The 27,492-nt window shown below is 37.8% G+C and overlaps 1 protein-coding gene across 3 annotated transcripts in view; it reads right to left on the reverse strand.

Moving 5' to 3' along the window:
- The window catches only part of VWA8 (von Willebrand factor A domain containing 8), a 366,788-nt gene that overhangs the window by 217,196 nt on the left and 122,100 nt on the right, over window positions 1-27,492 (reverse strand). For all 3 annotated transcript variants that reach the window (XM_023748236.1, XM_023748240.1, XM_006083505.3), the window contains 5 exons: window positions 26,208-26,285; window positions 19,207-19,322; window positions 15,514-15,620; window positions 10,934-11,040; window positions 4,798-4,869 (listed from right to left, as the gene is read on the reverse strand). In XM_023748236.1, coding sequence (XP_023604004.1) covers window positions 4,798-4,869; window positions 10,934-11,040; window positions 15,514-15,620; window positions 19,207-19,322; window positions 26,208-26,285 — 480 coding nt within the window. The remainder of the gene's footprint in view (window positions 1-4,797; window positions 4,870-10,933; window positions 11,041-15,513; window positions 15,621-19,206; window positions 19,323-26,207; window positions 26,286-27,492) is intronic.

Consider the following 27,492-nt stretch of genomic DNA (forward strand, 5'->3'; position numbering starts at 1 on the left):
CCAGGGGCTGCGGGGAAGCCACCTAGGGATTGGGCCTCCCTTCTCCCACCCAGGAGGGGGCCTAACCCACAAGGTCTTTTTCTCCCGAGGGTTTCCAGCCTGTGAGAGGGCACAAGGGGGGCTGGGGGACTTCCCCCCCCCCCCCCCCGCGCCAGTGCACAAATTTTTGTGCACCGGGCCTCTAGTCAATATATATAAAAGGCTAAGTGGCTAGCCAACTGGCCAACTAGCCAACTGGCTGGTAGGTATGATGTGCACTGACCACCAGAGGGCAGATGCTCAATGCAGGAGCTGCTGAGTTACAACTTTGCAGAGTGCCCTCTCGCACTCCAGGGGGGAGGGCGGGGGCCCTCGGGGAATGTCAGACTGCTGGTTTTGGCCGATTCCCGCAGGCCAGGCTAAGGGACCCCACCTACCAGAAGGACCCCGCTCACTCCCCAGGTGCAGCTGTCTGGGGAGGGACCGAGGGAGGTTGTCTCCAGGGTGTGTCTGGTCCATCTCGCCCAGTCCCGCCCCGCCAGCCACCTTCTAATTAATTTCCTTTCAATGTACACAAATCCGTGCACCAGGCCTCTAGTTTTGTATAAAAATAGAATATAGCTCTACAAATCAAAAGAAAAGATGTGGAAGGAAGGAAGATTAATCTTGAATAGAGTTGGGACAGAAGTACCACTCATAGAAAATAAACAGGCATTTCTTTTACCCTCTCAGTAAAGTTGAAATAAATAGAAAGTCATGCTATGATTTTTTTAAAAAGCCAGTATGAAACTTGTAAATGCATGAAAGGTACATGCCATGTTATAATCATAGTAAGTAGAAGATACTGCATGTAACAGCATACAAAAGTGGTTCTACAATATGCGGCATTATATGCTAAGGGACCATCAAACGTGCAATTTCCAGGCACCATATCGCTTTGGATGACAGGCAGCAATTCTGCCTCACTTACTGGAAAGTACATGTACTGTGCCCTAAAATCCCACAAAGAAAATTAGAAGGAGAAAAAAATGAATTTTGCTTTCATTCCAACTTGGGCCCAGACTAATTGCTCCCACAAAGAAGGGTGGCAAGAAGGAGGGGCTGTTCTGCCATCAAGGAGGTAGTGACCACAGAATACACAATCAACATTCACAAGCCCATCATGGAGTGGGCTTCAAGAAGCATGCCTGTAGGGCACTCACAGAGACCCGGAGATTTGCCATGAAGGACAGGGGAACTCCATATGTATACATTGACACCAGGCATTGACACCAGGCTCAACAGGGCTGTCTGGGCCAAAGGAGTAAGGCATGTCCCATATCATATTTGGATATGTTGGTCCAGAAATTATATGAGGATGAATATTCATCAAACAAACTTTATAAACTGGTCACCTACATACCTGTCACCACTTTAAAAAAATCTACAAACAATGTAGATGAGAACTAATTGCTGATTGTCCAATAAAGTCAAAATCAATTTTATTTCACCAAAAGAAGATGAGGGCCACTTTGTTTTGCCATAAGGGATGTTTATGGAATTGTTAGCTTCCAATAGAATAGTTATAAAATCTTGTCTAATCTTGAGAGAATTATATGGGAAGAAAAGGTGGGATTAGACTTAATAAAGATGATAAACCTTGAGATTTCTCAAAATCAACACACTTTCTTACGTCTTTTTAATTTCCTCATTGTAATTTCCTCTGGTAAAGAGCAATCTTTCAAAACATCTCTAAATTTACAGCTTCAACTGTTGAAAAGTTTCGTTCATGGACTTCAGCCAGTTTCTACTTTGTAGACAGAAGGCTGGGTAGACTGTATCTATCTATAGACAGTTTGTATTAAGAGAACACTCATTAACACTTCATTGTATAATTATCCTAACCCACTGCTGGCTTCTCTGTTAATATTTAATTCAAAGCTTCACTTCTAATTGAGTTGGTTTTTGTTTTTTTTTGAGTAATTATCATATAATGTTTTAGAAAGACGAAGAGAAAGAAAGGAACCAGATCAACTGCTACAAATGGTTTACTTATATTCAAAATAAATCATGTGATTAAAATAGGCATTTTCTCAGATGGCTGTCACTTTGCATTTCAGTGAAAACACCAGTGACACTACCCCATGAGAGCTGAGAGTCAGCAGCCCTCAACTTACCTATCAACTGCACCTTCACTTGCCATTTTCTTTTTGTTTTGTTTCACAAGATGGAAATAAGAGTGAAGGTGAGAAGGTGCATAAAATAGAAAGAGAGATACTGAAATACCACTGATAAAGAAAGAAGATAATTTTTTTCAAAGCTGCTGATGAAGGACCTGAGTTACTATGACTGCAAAAGTACATGTTCCCGAAAAAGAAATCTGGAAGGAGAAAAGCAGAAAAAGAGAACACATACTGGTAACTCTATACCAGTCCTTAGCAAAGCACATCTCTGTGTGGGGTAGTTGCTATGAATTTGCCAATGAATATTACAGGTAACTTCATCCTCCCACATACATACCAAATGGAAGTAGTAATTATTAATAATGTATACATATACCAAATCACCACATTGCACACTTTAAAAATATTGTAATTTTGTCAATTATACTTTAATAAAGCTGGGGGGAAAGAGTCTATAATCTTTCTGAGATCTTAACAATACATTAGCTTTTGAAAACAAGTTTGAGAGGAACTGAAATTGGCTAAAGTACTCAAAAAGTTCTATTAAGTAGTTTAACCCGCCACTTTGGTCCAATTTTCACTCCTTGACCTGGTATATGTAAGCATGCACAAAGTTAGACCTCATTTAATTAGCTAAATACTAATTAGCACTTAATTATTACTAGAAATTTAAAAATAATTAGTATTGCATTATTCTTTCCTAGTGATAATGCTGCCAGTCTCTGATCCTCTCAGTATGTTACCATGTCCAGTTGAATGGGCCACTTAACTATTAAGTGGACACCTCCTAGATTCTATCGAATTTGTTTCCTTCATTAAAATGTTGCAAATTCACAAAATAAAACATTTAGTCAATTTCTTTTAGAATCTCCTGACTCCTTGGGCTTCAGAAATATCAAGGACTGAATACTGGACTATTAACTGATCATCTTCCTCCTATTGTGATATACAAACTCATCAGGAAAAATGATTTTTCAGTATATAAGAGTAGGTAGAACTTTTCAAATAGTAAAAAAGTACCATGAATAATTTATCACTTTCCTTTTAATCATTTAGAAAAAAATGAAACGAGAATATTAAAGTCCTTTTTAATAGTACAGTGATACACAGATTTACCTCATGTGATGTCTACATTAACCCAATAAAGTGCTACAGGTTAGATGTAAGGAAACTGAGCCTCAGTAAAATGAGCAACGTGCCCAGAGTTACAGCTCTCTGCGAAAGTATTGCTATTGGACCTCTAACCAGTTAACTGCCAAGCCTGTGCACTCAACCAGTAAACCACTCAATTGGCCCACTTCTTGTAAAAAGAAAAGTCAGCACTTTAAAATGGTAAGTCTGAGGAACTAAATAAAGACTATGTTCTGTTTTTATAGGTTAAAAAAAGGAAAAATAAAGACCAAACTCCTGAAAACTTGTTATCCTTAAGTTAAAAACAATTTAAAAAAACCAAAGGTGCTGTTTACTGTGAGTCTGACAATTCAATTAAGGAAAATTATCAGAACCCTCCTAAATATAAAATATTCATCCATTCCCTCCAGAAACACATATTGAATGTCTACTATATAGCAGGTACTGTGCTAGAAACTGAGGATATAGAGATGAGCAAGGGAAGTGTGGTCGCTGCCCTTGAGGAGCATATAGACAAGTTGGAAAGACATCATTGTACACACAAATACAGTACATATGACTAGTGTGATGACAGGGAGACAGAAAGACACAGAGAAGCAGGGGAAACCTAACTCAGTCAGGGACTAGCTAAAACCTCCTTGGAGTTAGGGGGAGGGGGTCTGGGAAGAGGGCTGGGAGTGCTCCATGCAGAGAAGAGCATGCATCAAAGACTAGAGCCCAGATAAGAAACTGCAGGAGTCCAGAGTGGCCTGGCTAATAGAGTGCCTGAAAGGAGGGAGTCAAGCCTTATGAGTAGAAAGGTGGCAGAGCCTGGTCAGTGATGGTGAACCTATGACACGCGTGTCAGAGGTGACACGCGAACTCATTTTTTTGGTTGATTTTTCTTTGTTAAATGGCATTTAAATATATAAAATAAATACCAAAAATATAAATCTTTGTTTTACTATGGTTGCAAAGATCAAAAAATTTCTATATGTGACACGGCACCAGAGTTAAGTTAGGGTTTTTCAAAATGCTGACACGCTGAGCTCAAAAGGTTCGCCATCACTGGCCTAAATCCTGCAGGACACTGAAAGCCATACTGAAGACTATACCTAAGGGCAGTGCAGAGCCAATTTAAACAAAAAAGAGAGACTGAATCAGATTTTAGTTTTACAAGTATCAATCTGGCTGCAGAGGAGAGAGTAGATCAAAGTGGGACTAAGTTCTGGGTGGAACTATATTAGAAAACTATTGCTATAATCCAGGTGCTAGGTGATGGTGAGATAGGCTAGTAGATATTTATGAGGTACAATAGACAGGACTTGGTGGGTGATTAAATGGGGAGTAATTTAAACCCTGAGGTGACTCTAAAGTTTAGAAGGTAGAAGACCTTCATCATTTAATTAAACTAGTTATTTAGGTAAGAAAAAAAAGAATCATTTCTAAAAACTTATTCCAACAAAAACAAAAAGCTTACTGCTTTTATACTGTTACTATCACTTATTCATTAGTACCTTGAGTTCCAGCCATAACCATAACTCACCTGGTTACCAACCAATAACAGATGTTCTCCAAGCAGAAAGTCTTTGAGCATATCTTCCATCACTATCATATGCTAGAGAAAAAGAAAACACAAGGTTAATTGTGTTTTGCACAATCAAGGTAAAATAAGAAAGTTAACTATAGTGATGTCTTCAATGGAAAGGAAAACATCTATCATAATAGATAATACCTAAACAATTTGATTTAAAAAAAAAACACAAAAATTAATGCTGTGGTTATAAGTCAGTTATATAACCAATTAGGTCACTGATACTAAAAACCTGAAATAGTACACCTGAGCAAAACTAAGCCACTCACCAATATTTCAAATATATTTTTCAGCTATCAAACAATGTACACTTGTTTTATAATTTAATATAGTATTTAAATTAACACTTGCTTATATGAATATACAAACGCTTTCTAAAATAATTGGGGGAACATCGATCAGACCATCAAACTTTAGAGGGAAGGAAGGGGAGGGTGGGGGTAAGGGGGAGAGATCAACCAAAGGACTTGTATGCATGCATATAAGCCTAACCAATGGACACAGACAACAGGGGGGTGAGGGCATGAGTGGGGGGGATGGAGGGGATAATGGGGAGATAAGGACACATATGTAATACCTTAATCCAGTGGTTCTCAACCTTCTGGCCCTTTAAATACAGTTCCTCATGTTGTGACCCAACCATAAAATTATTTTCGTTGCTACTTCATAACTGTAATGTTGCTACTGTTATGAATCGTAAATATCTGATATGCAGGATGGTCTTAGGCGACCCCTGTGAAAGGGTCGTTTGACTGCCAAAGGGGTCGCGACCCACAGGTTGAGAACCACTGCCTTAATCAATAAAGAAATTTAAAAAATAATTGGCGATTTCCATGGAAGATTTTACACTTATTTATCCTTAACAATTACCTTCAAAGGATGTAATAGCTTTAGAATTAAAAATATATAATTTACCTTCCACATTTTTAATGTAAATTAAGACACAAACTAATAAAAGAACAAAATTAAAGTGGTTCACAATAGCCACAAAGGAAATCCCATTGCTCTTTTGTATCTTAAAAAATAGGACAACTATTAGTAGGTTACAAAGGCTCAGAAGGTGGGGGTGGAGGGGAGAACAATTAATATCCATACTTTCTCCTGTTTTTCTGTATTAAAACAATACAGGTCTGATAAGTACTGAAATTACTGAATTCCCTAGTTGTAAGAAAAGCAGAGTAGAGCTGGTAACTGAAGCCATGAAATTGATGATAAAGGAATCTGATTGTTTCAGTATTAAAATCTGATTAAGTCTCTCTCTTTTGCTTAAATTGGCTCCTCATTTTGTATCTAATATATCCTGCAGATATTTTTCTAGATTGTCACTTGCTTTTGTTTTCCCAATGTGGTTTATGTATTTTTTGATATTCAGAATATTTTCCTTTTACTTGTCAAATTAAGCAACATTTTCTTTCAGAGTTTCTTTCTTCAAGAGAAAATTGAGAAAATTTTTTCCCTTCTTCAAGAACAGATGAGTATTCCTTAATGTTTACCTTGGAGGTTTTTATTTTTTAAAATGCTTTCAGATACACCATGGAGCTAGAATTTTAAGAAGGCTTGGAGTAGTGTTATGTCAATGTATTGTCCCTCCTGGATCACTTTTAAGAATAAAAAGAGACATTATCAATATTTATGCTGGGACAACATGCAAACCAAGGTATATGGTTACCTTAGTTCCAAAGGAGTCCTAGAACACTCTTAATCTGGTTCTAGTGATAATGTGGTCTGGAGACCTCTTCCTTCTGACTAAGATGAAAATTCAATATCAACTTCCAGATAACATTAAATTCTCCCAGAAATAAATGGGCTAATCTGCATAAATAGATAGAAAAATTGGAATGAGCACCTGTATAGCCAGGTAAAAAGGCAATGTAAGTAAATGAAAAATAACCCAAGCTATATCTATAGTCTACTTTTTCTTATGTCCCTCTACTTCACGCTTCATTACATCTAACTAGATTATTCAAATCAAATATTAGCTAAGGCTCAGGTCACTGCCTACATCATTCTTCTCTTAACCTCTTGGCCCTCTTACTACCACAGACAATTCCTTAAAAGTCTCCTCTCCAAGTTCTGTCTCTTCAGATTACTTCCTATCTCTCTAAAATTCCTATCCATAGTCTTCTGAATTGGCTCTTCTTGTAGTAATTCCTTAAATTTTCCCTATGTTCCTTCATCTGTTCTCTCTCCATCTTTTTACATGCTTTCTTGGGATGAGGGGGGTGACAGGATAGGGCACAGCAAATTGTGTCTATTCTAACATGGCATCCACTTGACGACCAAGGGAGGGCCGTGTGCAGAGTTAGGGAGCCCCACTCCAGTAACTGAAGAGCTACTTCAGACCCTATTCTCCTAACTCCTTTCTCATCCATTCCATGGCTTCAACTACCAACTCTACACTGATCTTCAACAGCAAGACTTTTTTCCTCAACTCTAGCCCTGTACTTCTGAGTAACTATTGAACTACTAGGTTATTTCCCAGTCTCCTCAAACTCAATATATACAAAAGTTGGCTCATTACTTTCTTCTCAAAGTCATTCTTTATCCTGTATCTTTTATCCTGATTAATGGTATCATTTTCTACCACCTGGCTCCTCCCTTATCAAGAGTCAATTAAACACCAAGTCTAAGCTATTGAGCCACCAAAACGTCAAGTATATCTATCCTTTCCTTTTTATTCCCACAGTTTTCCTTCAGGTTTTTATGATCTCTGGCCTAGATTTTTATAAGCCAATTTGGCTTCTCTAACTTAAGTCTCTCCTTGCGTCAACATGCTCTCTGCAGTACAAGCATACCTCATTTTTTTTTTTTTTTGCATTTCACTTAATCACACTTCAGATTTTGCACTTTTTACAAATTGAAGGTAAAACCCTCCATCAGCAAAAGGACTATGACTTGCTTTATTGGTATATACTTTATTGCTGTGGTCTGGAACCAAACCCACAATATCTCCGAGGTATGCCTGTACTGAATGTCACTTTGTTGTTCAAAATCATGTCACTTCTCTCTTCAAAATTCCTTAAAAGACTCCTAATACCTTAGAATCAAAGGTCACTCCTTATTGATTTAGTCTCAGTCTCATCTCCTACCACTCTCCTTCTCCTACACCGTGTTCTTCTAGTCATGGGCACAATTTAAAATAGCTTTCTCTTTATTTATTTTTTAACTTTTCCACCAGACCATGTGCTTCTGGGGGAGAATCTTTGTCTTTCATCTCACACAAAGTTCCACTGACTCTACCTCCTAAACAGCCCTGCCATGTCTCCTTTCTACTCTGTCCCCACTAGCACTGCCTTGTTTAGATCCTTCATGACTTTCATCTGAACTATTACAACAGCCTCCTGGTCTCTCTCTGCCTTAGTCCCAACTTACAGACAACTTTAAAGAGTGAATGCAAAGCTAGCAAAAGCGGAAATGTGCTTAAAACCTTTCAGTGGCTTCCTCACTTCTTCTGAATAGCATCCAAATTCCTTAATTAGCAAGGTCCAGAAGATGTGACTCTTTCCTAACTCATCAGCCTCATCTCGTATCACTCTTCCCTTTGCAACCTCAGCTCTATGCCAATGACAATTAATTATATGTAGCTCCCTAAAGTGGCTACTCTCTCACATAGTCATGTTTCTACAAATGCTAGTCTCTCTGCCTGAGAGACTCTCTCAACTTTGCCTGGTTAACTCATTTTCCATGATCATTCCAATCTGGGACCAGCCTCTCCTCAATGCTACCATGGTAACCTGTGTGCACCTCCATCTTACTGTGGAGTAACTATGTGTACTTATATGTCTTTCTCCCCCTTGACAGACCCAGCTCTGGAACTGTGTACATGTGTGTGCACACAACTATGTGTGTGTGTGTGCGTGTGTGTGTGCGCGCGCGTGCGTGCATGTACATGCGTACATGTGTGTATTTTCATCTCAGTATTCTAATACCTTATGACAAGGCTTGACATATGGGAGATATTGTTTAACTTTTTCAGATCTAAAGCTCATTACGCTTATTAAAAGGCTATTAAATTCTCCTGTAATTTCTCCTCCTTAATGCTGCAAGTGTAATATTCCTTAATCACAGATTTAATGAAATAATATTCCTGATTATGAACACTTAAAATCTTATTCATCCTTTCACTAATTAGCTCAACAGATATTTATTCAGCAGTCACTCTATGCCAGGCACTATAATGTTTCCTGGAAATGTTGAAAAACACATTTAAAAAATCAGTTTCAACATAACGTGGTAAGAGGACCACAGGGCATAGAACAAGAGGAGATAGAAGCACCTAAATATTCAAGAAGCACTGAAAACTACTGCTTCAAAGATGGAGTGTGGCATAAAAGGAAACAGTAATGAATGCAACAAAAGCAAATTTAATCAAGACACTGTCCCTAGAATTGGTACAGCTAAACATTTTCATTAAGAGCTAATTCGTAAATCTTTATGAAAAGAAGGTATGTTTGGAGCCAGGCTACACAAAGTCCCTCAGGGCCACTGTGTAAAGTTCACAGCAGCCCTGTGGACCTCAATGTCTATGTCATAAGCACCATGGCAACAGACACTATGTTCAAAGACACGTGGCCTTCCCTGCTACTGAATCCTACATTCTTGTATGCTGGCAAGTCTTTTAAATGTTTGCTACCATGGAGTTTTTCAAATTTTCACTTATATCAAAGTTTCCTAATTCTTTTTTCTTTATTCTTTTCTACTACATGGACAGAGTGTGATATTAATACTTCAAAATAGTATATTTTCCTTACAATTATGTTTTTGTCTTTATTGACAGGAAAAATTTTTTCTTCCTTTGTGTCTTATAAGTAACTTTATTTTCTGTTCATTTGTCTACTGCTTATATAAGAACATTAATGCTCTGGAAGAAAGTAAAATCTATATTAGTTAACTGGCTACATAATGAATAAAAAGCAAATTGGGTTATGCCTTTTGCTATGATATAGATGATAACTAAAATTTTAACAGATTTCAGAATATTTCATTAATATTTTTATTGAGAAAGAAGTATTTGCCTAGATAACTTCAATGTTGTTAATATAACATAGGGATATAAATTAGAACACTCATTGAACAACAAATAGAATTGGAAAGTGGCAGATAAAAGGAATTTTACTTCAATATCTCTAAATCCTTAATCTAGTGAAAACAGTAGGTAGTTTTTCTAACATACTTTGTAAATGTAAGGCTATTATTTACATGCAGATTAGTGACCAAATATTACAGAAAAAATTTTAGTGTTTTATTATAAAATAACCAATGGACAGAAAATCTGGAAAGGAAAAACTTTTTATATTATGAGTGTTTTCTCTGGAAAAAATCTTATTAAAGTAAACATCTACAATAAAGCATTCTGTGTACAAACTTATTTCTGTCTTAACAGAAGGACCATAATTATAGGTTTTGTAAGTGGAAATTGTCTACTGTCTTCCCTTAAAAAAAAAAAAAAAAGAAGGAAAAGTAAAGGCTGGGAAAATACTAAAATTTTTCCAAAAAAGGAAAAGAATATGAAGGAAAGAATGCATTGGACAGCTCCAGCCAGGTGGCTCAGTTGGTTAGAGTGTTGTGTACACCAAAAAGTAGCAGGTTCTATTCTGGTCACGGCACATACCTAGGTTGTGGGTTTGAACCCTGATTGGGGACCATACAGGAGGCAACTGATCAATGTTTCACTCTCACATCGATGTTTCTCTCTCTCTCTCTCTAAAAATTAATAAACACATCTTCAGCTGAGGATAAAAAAAAAGAATGCATAGGACACATCCTTCTTTAAACTAAAATTATTTAACAAATAGGAAAGCAAAAGAGAGGATATTAGTTCTACTTTGTTTTTAATTTAATAATATATTCATTTTATTAACCTGAAGTATAGTATATGTGTGCATATAAAATTTATTATACTCCACTCATAGCAGCAGCTCTTCCAACATCATAATGCATTAATGGAAGGTGTTTCAACACTTCACTTTGCATCATCTGAATTGAATTTAGCAAATTATAAAAATAATTAAACAGTTTCATTTGAATCAGAATGAACTACTACAATGTAAGTGGTGATTTATCCATGAATGCAAAGCAGGGATTTTACCTGAATGTTGTCGTAGAACAGAACATCAGGCACTTTCATTTTCTCGTGGGCATTATAGATTGGTGTACTAATAGCGCCAATTCTCAGAGAGCCAGATGCTATTTCACCTAAAAATTTCACACAGGACAGAGAATTACCTGCAGAACTGTCCTCACAGAAGTCAAATTCAGCCCATACAAAATGCAATACAGCGTCTTTAATATCCTGTGGATTCGTCAAGGAATTTTAATTTAACATATAAAAGAAATAAGCTTTAAGGTGGTAATAAAAACCTTGAAGGTGTTTTACTCACTAGAGAGTTTTTAGCTTTACATAAAAAGCTTAAAGCTCTACAAAAAGCTTTCAATGATCCAAAATGTAATCCTATATAATAAAAAGGGTAATATGCAAATTGATCCCAACGGGGGACCGACCAGAAATGACCAGTCACTATGACGCACACTGACCACCAGAGTGCAGACACTCAACGCAGGAGCTTCCCCCTGGTGGTCAGTGTGCTCTCACAGGGGAGCGCCACTCAGCCATAAGCCGGGCTGAGGGCTGCGAGCACAGAAGTGGTAGCGGGAGCATTTCCCACCTCCTAGGCAGCACTAAGGATGGCATAGGCCTGCCCATGGGGAGTGGGCCTGAGCAGTCCGTTGGACACCCCCCGAGAACTCCTGGGCTGCTAGAGGGATGTCTGACTGCCAGCTTAGGCCTGATCCCCCAGGGACATCATCCCCCAAGGGGTCCCGGCCTACGCCCTCTCAGGCTGAGGGCCCCCCTGAGCCTCTAGTAAAATATAAGTAAAACAATGTATGTAGCAAACAGCATATAGATAAAATTGAGAGAAAACAAAACTCAGATCTCAGTCAAGTAACCTTAATAAGCTTGTTCAGTCCAAGGCTATCACACATATATAAGCCAAATACACATTCAAAAGCTCTGAAGTACTTGAATATAATTTTTTCAGAACCCACTCATTCAAAACCCCATATGAGAATCCCCTAGATAGCTAGTCTAAGATAAAAATGAACCAATCCATGCCAGGCCTCCCAAATTACTATTTTCAGAGATGATCCAGGAGAAATGTATTTTCAAATAAGCACCCCAGGTGCTACACAATTATTTTGTGATAATTAATTATTATTGCAATGTCTCTTATAGTTGGTCTAGAATAGAATCCTAGCTCCTTGAAGCCAGGAAACTAAATAGTAAGTTTCTTGAAGTCAAGGAACATCTTTCATGTATATTCTCTACAGTAACCAGGCATATATGTTCACTGTCTAATAGATGCCAAGGTCAATAATAATAAACTGCCTGGCTGGTGTTGCTCAGTGGTTGAACATTGACCTATGAACCAGGAGGTCACGGTTCAATTCTGATCAGGGCACATGCCTGGGTTGCAGGCTGGATCCCCAGTGTGGGGTGTGCAGGAGGCAGCCAATCAATAATTCTCTCTCATCATTGATGTTTCTATCTCTCTCTCCCCTCCTCTCTGAAATCAATAAAAGTATATTTTTAAAAAGGTTAAACCATAATAATAATACTAATAGCAATAGTTGCAGTAATTCTGATGATCACAATAATAGAAGCTATCATTCACTGAGAACCTTCTATGTGCCAGATCCCAAACTAGGAGCTTCAGCTTATTGTTTTCTCATATAATTTCATTTTATTTTCCTAATAATGAGACAAGAATTATGAAGAAGCTAAAAAAAAAAAACATAAGTTAGAATGGATACAGCTAAAAATAGAACTAATGTTCTTTCTTCCATGTGGGGTATGTTCAATCTTTGACTCCAAATAATATTCCATCCTATGGAAATACCCTAGCAAGCAGGTAGACAATTATAATCCTAAAATAACTGACCCATCTTTTCCCTCCCTACTTTTAATAAGAAAGTTTCTATTTGTGTGCTAAAGCATTTTAAAAGACAAGGTGAAAAAGCAACATTTGCGTCTGTGGAGCACCGTGAACAATTTTAAGCTAAAAATAATTAAACTGTCACCCTGCTTAATCACTGCTGGGTGCTACACACTTGCCACACAGCACAGTAGACCTCATCTGTCAGTAGAACCTCACCATTGCCTTTTGTATACAAGTTAAATAGAGAAAAGAACTATAAGCTGTCGCTAAGGATTTATTTTTTCTTACTACCATCAGGTCTCTGAAATAGACCAAATATAAAACTGTAAAAGGAAAGACCAGGACTGTGGAAGTGAATTCACTATATACTTGTATGTTGAGATGACACACATAATTTCAGATTCAAACAATATAAGATATCATCTATGGTTTAGTTTATGGATATATTTACTTAGTACATTTAGGGCAGTGGTCAGCAAACTGCAGCTGGCGAGCCGCATGCAGCTCTTTGGCCCCTTGAGTGTGGCTCTTCCACAAAATACCACGTGCAGGAGCACATGTACAGTGTGATTGAAACTTCGTGGCCCATGCGCAGAAGTCTGTATTTTGTGGGAGAGCCACACTCAAGGGGCCAAAGAGCCGCATGTGGCTCACGAGCCGCAGTTTGCCGACCACTGATTTAGGGCATTAGTACAATTTAATTCAATGAACCCATATTTATTGTTAAAATTTCAAGATAAAAAAGAGAATGGTGATATTATAGTTCCCTGGGAGAAATCTGGCTAACGATCTAAGAAATCTCAGAGGAGGCATTATTATTATAAATCTGTCAAGTCCTCAGACTGGTAGGCTCAAAACCTGATTTTGTCCTCACAACAGAGGACAAATCTAACTTTCAGGAAATTATTAAAGACATAAATTCTGATCTATATGCAATTTTTATATATAAAACCAGAATTGCAAAGTATTACATTGCAATGAAAACTGCAACTTTCATATGGACTATATGACATACTGGTTGTCCTATCAGCATATTATCTAGAGCAATGGTTCTCAACCTTCCTAATGCCGCGACCCTTTAATACAGTTCCTCATGTTGTGGTGACCCCCAACCATAAAATTATTTTCGTTGCTACTTCATAACTGTAATTTTGCTACTGTTATGAATCGTAATGTAAATATCTGATATGCAGGATGTATTTTCATTGTTACAAATTGAACATAATTAAAGCATAGTGATTAATCACAAAAACAATATGTAATTATATATGTGTTTTCCGATGGTCTTAGGCGACCCCTGTGAAAGGGTTGTTTGACCCCCAAAGGGGTCTCGACCCACAGGTTGAGAACCGCTGATCTAGAGGAAGACCTGCATTAAAAAAGCTAAATCCGTATCAGAATGTTGCTTGGTGAGCATGGTCCCTAAACAAAGAAAGTGAATTAGCCTAGCTGGTGTGGCTTAGTGGTTGACCATTGACCTATGTACCAGGAGGTCAAGGTTTGATTCCCGGTCAGGGCACATGCAAGGGTTGCGGGCTGAATCCCCAGTAGGGGATGTGCAGGAGGCAGCCGATCAATGATTCTCTCTCATCATTGATGTTTTCTATCTCTTTCTCCCTCTTCCTTCCTTACTCAAATCACTAAAATTATGTTTTAAAAAAAGGAAAGTGAATTAAACGAATTTTCCAAAAGAGAGAACATTAAAGATGAATGGAATCAGAGCAATCAAAAGTCTCTTGACTTAGGTCCCTTATCCTCTACACAAAGCTTAGATGGGGACAGCTAACACTGCCCTGTTACCAAAACTAAACAATCTATAGTCTGAATGATGCAGTCTTTCTTTGTATATGTCAAAAAATTCAATCAAATAACATTACAGTCTAAAAAGTATGAAAATTATCCTGTCTCTGAACTGGCTCTGTGTATCTATGCTCAGATCCATCAGTATGCAGAGCTTCTCATTTTACTTTTGAAAAAGGCATCTTATTTTCTTATTATCAAATTCAGTGTATCCCCAACAATTAAAAAACACCTACTTCAAAGAAAACACCAATAGTTCCCTTTGGAGAATGGGCACACATTGGATGTTTTGATAAAACAGGTCATTAATACCTCAAAAATCATAGAACCTTTCATTGTGCTCTAATTGAAGAATGAGGAACTTTCATAGGAAGAGCTAAATCTCCCCCCAGTTCAAAATTATACCTATGGCTCTCCAGGAAAAAAGTACCAAAAAAGACAATATGTGGACATGGAATATTAGGAACGTATGGAATAGTACTCTGAATATTATTTTAGTCTATCTCAACCTAGAATAGCTTCCCATTAGACACATCTGGTCCTCAAAATGTAAATGTTGTGCAAGGAAAACAGAATTTTAGATGCTATGGTGGAATACAGTTGGAAAAAAGGTTAAACAAAATCACATAAGTTTATTTACAGCAGAAATTCTGAGAGCCTTTAACATGTTTACCTCAACAGTAACTCTTGGAGGAGTGGGAGTGGGCATGGGGGGAGGACCTGTCTCTGGTATGGAAATAAAGGAAGTACTCTAAGAGTTAACTTTTAAGTGGGTTTCAAACTAAATTTAAAAAAAATTTTTTTTAAAGATTCATTTTTTTCAACCCTAAATAAAATAAATGAAAAACAAAGTCATTTTTTAATTTAAAGTTGATAACAGAAAACATTCAATAGTTATTTCACTTAAAAGGGAAAGAAACCAAATACTTACATTTGTAATCCTCCAGTTCTGGTTCTAGATTATCATCAGTACTTATTTCTATTGAAGCATCTGCCAGATTTTTTTCTAATGCTGACCTTGCAAGGCTTGGTAAAAACCTGTGGGGTGGGGTGGGGGTAGCGGGGAGATTAGTGACAAAGTCAAAGCTTTCTGTGATCCCTAAATATCTTTTGACATGTGTACACACACACACACACACACACACACACACACACACACACTAATTACAACCAATTAAGGAAGTTCAATCTGGAAGTGTGAAATACAAATAGTAAATAAATTACATGTACATGTGACAATAAAGTATATGTTTATTGAATCTCCTTTTAATAAGTAAAACTCATTTGTAATTAGTATTCTTCATTTATATACAACATTTTGCAGGACAAGACAGATAATTTGCTTTTGAAAATGGATTTAGTATACTTCATAAATCTTGTTTATCATTTAACTGGCTTATCAAATTTTCTTAAATAGATAAAACAATAATGCAATAATGTACTTTAACCTGCTCCAAGTTGGCAATCACAAATTCAAATTAGTGAAAGTGGATTAATGAGGTTTCTTTTACTTTCTAACACAAATTATTGAGTAAGTTTAATATCATCCAACTTGGTTCTTCTTTCCATTTAAAATATGTACCTGCTTATCTATTCTGTATGTATTTTTGTCCAAACAACACTCTGCATTTATGTCTGAGATTTTGCTGCCGGTGGATTCCTCTAGGATTTTTATGGTTTCCTGTCTTATGCTTAAGTCCTTTATCCATTTTGTGTTTATTTTTGTGTATGGTATAAGTTGATGGTCTAGTTTCATTTTTTTGCATGTATCTGTCCAATTTTCCCAAGAACATTTATTGAAGAGACTGTCTTGATTTCGTTGTATGCTCTTGCCTCCTTTGTCAAATATTAATTGAGCATAGTGGTTTGGGTCGATTTCTGGGTTCTCTATTCCATTGGTCTATAGGTCTGTTCTTGTGCCAGTACCAGGCAGTTTTGAGTAGAGTGGCTTTGTAATATAGCTTGAGTGGATTAAAAAACTGTGGTACATCTACACGATGGAATACTACGCTGTTGTAAAAAGAAAGGAACTCCTACCATTTGCAACAGCATGGGTGGACCTGGAGAGCATTATGCTAAGTGAAATAAGCCAGTCAGAGAAAGATAAATATCACATGATCTCACTCATTTGTGGAATATAATGAACAACATAAATTGATGAACAAAAACAGATCCAGAGACAGAGAATCATCCATCAGACCGTCAAACCTCAGAGGGAAGGCAGGGGAGGATGGCAGGAAGAGAGAGAGATCAACCAAAGAACCAAAGGACTTGTATCCATGCATATAAGCATAACCAAAGGACACAGGCACTAGGGGCGGTGAGGGCACCAGTGGGGTGGGGGGGGGGGGCAATAGAGGGATAAGGACACATATGTAATACCTTAAACAATAAAGAAAAAATAAACAACAAAAAAAGTTTACTTCCTTCCACTCATGAAAAAATTAATTTTTACAGGTAAAAAAGTATAAAATGATAGCTATCATCTTAATTTCATTTACTTGGTCAATAATGAAGTTGAGCATCTTTTCTGTATGTTTGAAATATTTCATACTTAAAAACTTGAAAAACTAAAAAATGCTTACTTTCCATACTCATAAATATTTCACTGAATTAAATAGCTCATTTTTCCAGTGTTATTAACTAACCACAATAAAACTCTGTTTTGTTACAATTCCATGACCCTTTGCAAATAAGTCAAATAACTATTTTGTGTATGCATCACCTATTGACTTTTGGAAGGTTACAGAGTCAAGTTTTCTCTATTTGCTTATTTCCACCTCTACTGGATCCATTTCCATTCTTTTTGTGGTTACCTAAAATTTATATGTGCATATTTGATCAATTAACATTACTTGATTTATTTTTATTTGCTTTTTTAATAAAGGAGATTGAAAGTTGATTTAACTACCAGGGTGTATATCAAGACCCATAAAATGTGATTATTTCATTCTAATATATCCAAAGTATTAGGCTCCAAAAGTGGTTTACATTGCTTAGCATTGACTATTTATTTCTATTAACAAAGTCTGACTAAAAAAATACTGGGTACGTAATGAATCTATCTATTTCTCTGTCTATATTTTCTTCATTTTATAACCCTGAAAAAGAAGCACTTAAAGCATTTTTCCTAATTTTCCTTTGGAAGTCTAATGTTCTTTTAATTTAAAGAGAATTTATTATTTCTCATAATTACTAGTTATTCAAAGAATTACTGTAAAGACACTGGAGAGGAGCCTCATTATAGATGGCTACACTACGAGAGAACAAATTCAAGTCACAACACAAGGAGCTTACCTTAACTACAAGTAAAATTGTCCACTAAACTTAAGACTTATAAAGGGCAATTATGGAGTCTTCTAAATTAAAAATAGATTTTCTTTTAAGTCCTTTTATATGTCAAGGAATGAATGAACAACAGTCATTACCACCAGATCATATGAAAAGAGTCTAAAAGAAACCTCTGGGCCTACTGAATATTGTTCTTAATCTTTCTTATTATTCTTTTAAAATTGTTTCATGCCAAGTGTGATTCTGTAAGAAAACTCCATAAACCAATGATTTATAATCACTTCCAAACAGATATGAAAAATATTAGTCAAGACTGAAAAGATGTTTGTTTTGTAAATTTGGGCAATAGGAAGTGCTATAAAGCATGGAAAGTTCCAATGCAAATTTGGAAGGCATCCTATATATTAAAGAGGTAATATGCAAATTAACCCCCACGCCCTCACAAGATGGTTGCCTATGACCAGGCTGGCAGGGGGTTTAGTGAGGGATGACCAAACGACTGAACAGCAGGCTACGTGAGGCGACCAGGCCGGCAGAGGGGTTAGTGAGGACGACCAAATAACTGAACAGCAGGCTCTGTGGGGCGACCAGGCCGGTGGGGGGGCTGTGAGGGGAGACCAGGCCGGCAGGGGGTTGCAGTAAGAGGCGACCAGGCTGGCGAAGGAGGCAGTTAGGGGTGACCAGGCTGGCAGAGGGGGGCAGTTGGGGGCAACCAGGTCGGCAGGGGGCGGGCAGTTAGGGATGACTAGGCCAGCACGCAGAGGCAGTGAGGGGCAATCAGGCCGGCAGGGGGCGGGGAGGGGGCAGTTAGGGGCGACCAGGCAGGCAGGCTGGTGAGCGATTAGGAGCCAGAGGTCCAGGATTGTGAGAGGGATGTCAGACTGCCAGTTTAGGCCCGATCCCAGGGATTGGCCTAAACTGGCAGTCCGACATCCTCCAAGGGGTCCCGGATTGGAGAGGGTGCAGGCTGGGCTGAGGGGACCCCTCCCCCATGCATGAATTTTGTGCACCAGGCCTCTATTTAAGTATAATGATTAAGAACACTAACTCAGAAAACACATGAACCTGGTGTTCAATTCTCAAACATACTTTTACTTATTTACCACTATGTGACCCCGCCTTCCCTCATGTGACTTAAGAAGTTTTCTTATCTATAAAGTACCTCTTAAAATTGTTGTTATGCCTAAATAAGATATGTCCTGAAAGCTGAACACAAGGCTGAAACAGCTACATATTCAGAGCAATACTTTTACAGACTATCAATTAAACTTATGTTACTATTTTAGCAAAGATGCAGAAACTTGAATTCAGTAAGACGGGAGAATATGGTTACCTGGAAAGGCAGGCTTTAGTGACAGCACTGTGAAGATTTTCATTAGGGTACTGTGACAGCCGACGAGAAATTCGCAACAGCTGTCTGGTAGAAAGTGATGCTGCCAATGACTGTGCCTATTAAAAGGCAAAGACAGCCTGTTAAGAGTCTTGTTTCAACTTGCTGCAAGTCCCTTTAGATGGGTATCATAGCAGAATTCATTATTCCTGAAGGACAAGGCCAAACTTAAATAAATATGCACTGTTAATGAATTACAAATAAAAATAAATAGAAACCAATTAACATTTAAAACATTCTTGAAGATAGTCTTTTTAATCTATAAAAATGTTTATCAATTAAAGTGTTTTCACTGTACTAAAAGCTGTGTATACATGTCTTTTGGAGGAGGTGGAGGTTAAATGAAGGAAGGATATAACATAATACAGGTCACTCTCGACTTAAAAATAGCCCTATGTACAATAAACTGTTTTTTAATTTTTTTCTGTTTATACAAAGCTGAACTGTTAATATATACTGAAAATGCTTGGAGCTTTAAGTAAACTATGGCTTTTGAAATACAGAAAAAGATTAATGGGCAATTAGGCTGCTGACCCACAGAGATGTCAACGAGTCACTTGGGTAGCAGCTTGCTGTTCAGAATCCTTCCCCCATACTGCCAGAATAATTTATTTGTTTTCTTATACTTCCCCAAATCCCAATAGCAGAGTTGCTAGTACAGAACTTAGGAAATGTAAATACCAATAAATATTTGCTAACTTGAATTTAAAATTATCTTGGCAGAAAGCATAATGTAATGGCAAAGTTTATAAGCTCTGAAATCAGACATATCAGGTTCCCATTTATTAGCTATGTGACCTTGAGAAATTTCTTAATCTCTTTGGGCCTCAGTTTCCTCATCTTTAAAATGGCAATAATAATGCCTTCATCTTTAAGGTTGTTATGAGAATTCAATTAGAAAATTATTCTAAAGCACTTAGTACAGGTCCAACACACATGAATATGTAACAAATACCAGTAATTATTAAAAGTCAGCCTCTTCAAAATGAAAAAAAAAAAAACTTAACAGAGAACGAAGATGTGGCCTGTACATTAGAATGAATTTAATAAATCAGATTATTACTGGCCTAATTCCTAACGTAGATCACTAACATTAGGAGATAAGGTTTTTCAATGAAAACCAGAGGAAATAACTTTTGAAGCAACTAGCTCTTTGAAATGTCACAGCGAGTGATAAGGGCAGTCTAGTGGCCCTAAGCACCTAAGGGAGCAGAGAAGGGGACTCTATGACATTAACAAAGGGTTCAAAATGGATGTTGGGAGGATGCAAAAGGCATACTATTTTTTGCTTATTTCAACATTTCTTTTAAGGTCATTTCTGTATGTCCCAAGGAAGAAAGAATGAATTGATTTCTCCTTCCTCATGTATTTCATAGTTCTATGAAACTCTGATCTGCTATTATTAATATTACACTTCAGTTATGACAGGGGTTAAATGACCCTTCAGGAACTAGTTTGAAAGCATGACTACCACTTATGAAATATCCTTTTTATCTATTAAAAACACATTCTAAGTTTCAAATAACTCATTTATAAGCAAACATTGGTTCATCTCTGTTTCCAACAAATTTGCATTCTAAACATGGAGACAATATTTAAATATAAGAAGGAAAATGTTGCAACTCAAAATAGCATATAATTTACTGCCAAAATAAGTGGAGCACTTGACAACTGCATAGGGGGTTATAATGCTCAAATGGAAAAAAAGAAATACTATGAACAAAGGCATGAATGCAAAAGGAACAGAAATACATACAGAACATGAGGAAGCCAGCCCAGCTTTATTAGAGGGTCCTGCTGGAAGTCTTGCTCCCAAATATCAAAGACTGACACTTTAAGGTGTTTGGCCTGGCTCCTAAAGGCAGTAGAACTTTCTTATGTGCAACACAGTAACATGACTTAAGAAAGATTAATTTGGCAGCAGTATGTAAAGTGGTTGAAGGACAGTAATCTACCTACAAAAAGATAAAGTCTTACAGTAAGGTTATTGGCAAAAAGAACGGAGGGAAGGGATCAACACTTGCTTCAAAGGACTTGGCAAGTGATGGATATGAGAAAGAAAAAAGAATTGAGGATAAGATTATTTCAGCTGGTATGGCTGAAAGTATCAGAAGTTAAACATGACCAGCAATTCCCATCCATTATACCTGGGACCATGAAAAATTCCTGCCTTAATCATGGAAAATGTTTGACAAATGACTCCAACCAGAGAGTCCCATGACAAGAATCCTATTAAACCATAATGCAACTTTGTAAGGTATAGCATTCTAATCTCATCCCAAGCAAGACACAGTTCAGGCCTCATATTTCATTCAGTAATGATTTCGTATGAATTTCAAAAATTCCCATTAGGATAGGAAAAGGGCTTTTCTTTTTCTTTGCTGTAGCCTGCCACAATTTATGAGAAGCACCTGGTAATTTAATCCCAAGATTGTTAGCTCCTCTGATTCAAACAGCTCCCTGTTCAAACTACAAGACAAGATAAGAAGCTACTCTCAAGGTTACACTCTTGCATACTTCTCCTCCCTGCTATTTTCACAACTCAGGGATAATTTCCCCAAGAAGTCTCTAATAGAAAGTCCCCTACATCCATCCTCTTCAAACTTCTGAACTCTTCTTAACTTTTGCTCTAAGAATGTTTTACAGACTTTGGAAAAATACTGATAAGATGCCTCCCTAGGACATCTGCCTGTATTGTCTCCTGAAGAACAAACAAACTATAACCTCTCTGATGTCTGCTCAATTTCAGCCCCCAAATCCCTCTCCCTTCCTTGTCACCTAGCAACAGCAGCCAAGGCTTTAAAAGGGAGAATGCCACTTTTGTTCTTTGCCCTTGTATTGATTAGCAATGCACCAGACCTTTCCCTTTGGGGAAAGTAAAATAAACTTTCTCTCTCCATCCATCTCTTCTTTTAGTTGTGAATTCTTTCACAGCCTGCATCACTGGCCAAAAAACCCTAACAATAACAACTACTTCAGTTAATATAAAAATGCTTTACAATAGCATCCAGTGTTAAAAAATCAGAATGAAGCTTTACAATCAGCCACTTTAGTGTTAAATAAAAGGTTTGGTTATCTCTGCTCTCACATTAGTCATTAAAAAATGAGAGTGTACTTTAGTTGAAAAATCCCTAATATATTTAACATTTATAATATCAAATTTCCAAAAGAGCAAGTGAGGGTGTTAGCACATTCCCTTAGTTACCATGGTTATGCAGTTTAAGAGTACACCTTAAGGATTTTTCATGTTAGCATACTTAAAAATAGTACTTCAGCTTAAAGATATAAAAATTCTGATCAAAATTATTAAAAATAATTTTTCTCTTACACCTCTTAAAGACATTTCTTTTATAAAAATATAGCATGTTCTCAGGGAGACAAAACTCTAAAGACAAATCTATTAATTAATTTATTCATTCCTTCATCAAACATCTAAGTGTCTACTATAGGCTAGGTACCAGATTAGGAAATGGAAATAAAGAAATGAATAAGAAGTGGCCTCAAGGAGTTCATATTCTAATTGGGGAGATAAAAATACACTGTGCTGCAGTTGCAATAGGTCAATATGAGAAATCTATGCCAAATGTCATAAAGCAGACTGGATAGAGAGGTTACTTCTGCCTAAGGGGACTGAGAGACACCTGATAGAAAAGGCAACCTGAGTGCAAGTGGACAGAAGGAAAGCGCATTCCAGGCATCATCTAAGGCAGAGGCATGTGGGTCGCCCGCTGCTCCAAAGGTTTCCTTAAACGAGCCAACCTTTCAGACCTCATGGATCACCAGTGGTCTGTGGACCACCGGTTGGCAACTGCTGGGTTAAGCAATGGGCTTAAAAGACAGCAAGAAGCAAATTGTGGTAGCACTGAGGGTGCTTCAAGAGAGGCTGTAAGAAATGAGGCAGGAAAAGCAGCCAGGGTGAGATGGAACTTAGCAGGTATGCTTAGCAGGTTGTCCTTCAGTCTATAGACAAAGAGAATCCATCTCTTAACAGTTTTAAAGAAGGGGAGAACTTAGGAAATGGATTTGGGAAAGATCACTCCTGGGACAATATGGAAAATTCATTCATTCATTCATTCATTCATTCATTCAGTATTTGTTGAACATCTACTATGTGTTGGGAAAAGTTCCAGATACAGAAGCAACCACAAGAAATAAAACCTCGCCATCCCAGAACTAAAATCTGAGTGAGGGAAAATGGACAATAAAAAATGAGTAAAATAGGCTAGCTAGAGTGGCTCAGTTGGTTGAGTGTCGTCCTGTGCACCAAGGGGTTGCCGGTTCAATCCCCGTCAGGACACATATGGAAGGCAGCCAATCGATTTCTTTTTGCTCTCTCTCTCTTTCATCTCTCTCCTCTCTCCTCTCTCCTCTCCTCCTCCTCCTCCTCCTCCTCCTCCTCCTCCTCCTCCTCCTCCTCCTCCTCCTCCTCCTCCTCCTCCTCCTCCTCCTCTTCTTCTTCTTCTTCTTCTTCTTCTTCTTCTTCTTCTTCTTCTTCTTCTTCTTCTTCTCTCTCTCTCTCTCTCTCTCTCTCTCTCTCTCTCTCTCTCTCTCTCTCACACACACACACACACACACACAGCATGGCCTCAAGTGAGGATGTAAAAAAAAAGGAACAAAACATATATTTTGACAAAGGGTAATAAGCCCTATGAAGAACCTTAAAACAAAGAGAAAGAAATAAAATGTGGAAGATATGTGATTCTAAATAGAGTGCTTCAGGAAGTCCTCACTAAAAAGGAGACATCTGAGTAAATCCAAAAGGGGTGAAGGAGCAAACCTGTAGCTACCTTCGTGCAGCAATTGTGGCAGAGGAAACACCAAGTGGCAAGGGCCCTGAGGCAGGCACAAGTGTGTTCAAGAAACAGCAAGGAGAATGGTGTAGCTGAAAAGAATGAGTAGTTGGAGATGAGGTCTCCTGTGCCAGTTAGGAAATGGTCCCCACAAACAACTTGCAAATTTTACCTTTTATGGCAAAGCTGACGCTGCAGATAACATTAAAGATTTCTGAGATGTGGAGATTATCCTGAATTATCTGGATGACCACTAAATGCAATCATATGTATCCTTATGAAATAGAGGCAGAAAAAGATTTGACACAGCCCTAACCGGTTTGGCTCAGTGGATAGAGCGTCGGCCTGCGGACTCAAGGGTCCCAGGTTCGATTCCGGTCAAGGGTATATACCTTGGTTGCAGGCACATCCCCAGTAGGGAGTGTGCAGGAGGCAGCTGATTGATGTTTCGCTCTCATCGATGTTTCTAACTCTCTATCCCTCTCCCTTCCTCTCTGTAAAAAATCAATAAAATATATTTTTTTTAAAAAAGATTTGACACAGACACACAGATGAAAAGGTGATCTGAAGATAGAGGCAGAGACTGAAATGACAAGTCAAGGAATCCCAGCAGCCACCAGAAACTGAAAGATGAAAGAAATATAGTAATCCTTTGAGCTTCCAAGGGGATGTGACCCTGCTGATACCTGATTTCAGCTCAGTGATACCCATTTCAAAATTTTGGTGTCCAGAGCTGTGAGAAAATAAACTTTTGTCATAAACCACCAATTTATAGTAATCCTATATAATAAAAGGCTAATATGCAAATTGTCCCCTCGACCAGGAGTTTGACCAGGAGTTCAACCAGGGGGTGGGGCCGGCCGGCCAACTGCCCTTGGCCTCCCTCCACCCCAGCCGGCCCCACCCCCGATCACCCTCCCAAACCTGATTGGGGGCGGGGCCAGCCAGGCCCCACCCATGCACAAATTTGTGCACAGGGCCTCTAGTTTGTTATAACAAGTACAGGAAAAGTAATAGAGGGCCACAAGAGGAATGGATATTGGTGAAGAGGGCAGACAAGAGGAAATAACAATATTCTAGGAGAAACATTATGAAATCCAATACTAGGATAGTTACTGACAATAGATAAGAGCACAGTTTACACAGCAAGATGTTAAATTGATGAGATATTCTTTCAGGGTAAGTAGAAATAGTGGGAAAGCAAGGAATAAACAATGATGTCAAAGTTTCTAATTTAGGTAATTTGGTATCCAGGTTATTAACAAACTCAGGAAATTATATAAGGAATATGTTGATATAAAGGGGAAAGATCATTTAGTTCTATATCCCATCATCACAACATCCTTATGAGGTACAGCCACTATTCCCATTTTGCAGATGAGAACACTGAGACTCAGAGTTAGTGACAGCCCTAGATCTTTCCAAAATACTATCCCAGCATGGAAATAAAATCTATATATATAAAAGCCAAGCGACCAGAACGACAAAATGACCAGAACGACTGGTCGCTATGACGTGCACTGTGGAGGCCAATCGGCCTGATCAGGGCCCCAATCGGCCCCCTAACCTCCTGCAGCCCTGCCCCCTGGCCAACCTGGCCCCTGATTGGCCCCCCACCCTGATCAGGGGCGGGGCCTGCCAGCCAACCTCCCAAGGCCCCTCCCCCTGGCTGGCCCCACCCCCAATGGGCCCCCCCCCCACCCCAATTGAGTGCAGGGCCAGCTAGCCAACCTCACACATCCCCTTCCCCCCACCGGCCTGGCCCTGATCGACCCCCATCGTGCATGGGCCTCTAGTTATACATAAAGAACAAATCAGAAAAGAAAAGTTAGAAGGTGAAGAAAAAGATGTAGGCATTATCTTAGAGATGGTACTTGAAGCCATAAGAATAGATGAAATTGCTCAGCATAGGAGGTAGAAGAAACAGGGCCAAACCTCAGGAGTACCAAGTACGCCTCTAGAGCTAAAGTTGTTTTCTATAATATCAGCCATGAGGAGCTAGAAGAATGTTAAAATCATTGAAAGAGTACGACATATGCATAGGACAAAACATAACACAGGAATAAAAATGCCAGCTTAAAAAACAGATTTTAAAGCACTGAACTCTAAGAACAAAAAGCAGCAGCCTATCAGCAATAGAAAATCCAGACTTACCGTTGGATCCTGTGTCTCTCTGAGTTTGTGTGTAAATGATAACAATTTGTCCAAAGCTTCCTGAGGAATATTTGGTACCTATTTATGAGAGAATTGAGGAAAGACAGAAAGAATGATTTGGGATATCTGATAATAAATCATAAATTATGGCTACTTAGTAACTAATATTAGAATTACACTTTTAGAAAAACTTTGATTACAGTTTACATGTTTAATTCATAGATAAATTTACTTATTCATCTTCTCAGGAAATGCTTATACCCACCTGTTTCCCTTTAAGAATCAGGTCATTAAAACCAGGCCACTCTTCTCCATTTACAATTCTATCACCAGCATAAAATTGGCATATAGTATGCCTATAAAAACTTCCATATATTATCATTTCCTTTTTTGTTAGCTTCAGCATTTTTTAAAACTAATTTAGGCGTTTTCTTACTGAAACCAAACTCCTTCATTTAGTAGTAATCTTACATTTATGTCTACTAAGTCACATAAGGTATCCTTGTATAAAGAATGGATACTCAAGCTGTCAATTTCTCAGAACTTTTAAACTGCATATCCAAGGCACATGATTAATTTATCAATGAACTCCGAATAGTTGCCCAAATGACACACATTAAGTGTCTTAACTATAACATTTTAATCTAATTAAATATATAATTAATTATAAGAAAATTTTACTTAATAATAAATTTAAACTTTTAATTTAAAAAATCAGAAAGTGATGTGATGTTAGAACAACTGGTAAAACATGGCCATTTCAAAAGTAAACTTTGATCATTTAAGACTCAGGGGTCCTCAAACTACGGCCCGCGGGCCACATGCAAATACAAATATTGTATTTGTTCCCGTTTTGTTTTTTTACTTCAAAATAAGATATGTGCAGTGTGCAGAGGAATTTGTTCATAGTTTTTTTTTAAACTATAGTCTGGCCCTCCAACGGTTTGAGGTACAGTGAACTGGCCCCCTGTTTAAAAAGTTTGAGGACCCTTGATTTAAGTGATTGAAACTTTTCAAAATTCTAAGTTCTATTCAGTACATACTTTATCTTATTATTTAAATCAATCCACTGATATAAGAAGTACTATTATCCCCATCTTCAAATAAAGAAATCATAGTTGAATAATCTGCCCAAGATCTGGAAGTTAATAAGTAGTAAATTTGGCATTTAAAGGCGAGTTGTTTATCTTTAAAACCCTACACCCTTATCCACCACCATGTGACAAGACCTAAAAAGTTCATTCTAGTATTTTAAGGGGAATGATTGTTAACTTTTTAGGAGAAA

The sequence above is a fragment of the Myotis lucifugus genome, unplaced genomic scaffold (assembly GCF_000147115.1).
Source record: "Myotis lucifugus unplaced genomic scaffold, Myoluc2.0 scaffold_7, whole genome shotgun sequence".
Lineage (NCBI taxonomy): Eukaryota > Metazoa > Chordata > Mammalia > Chiroptera > Vespertilionidae > Myotis > Myotis lucifugus.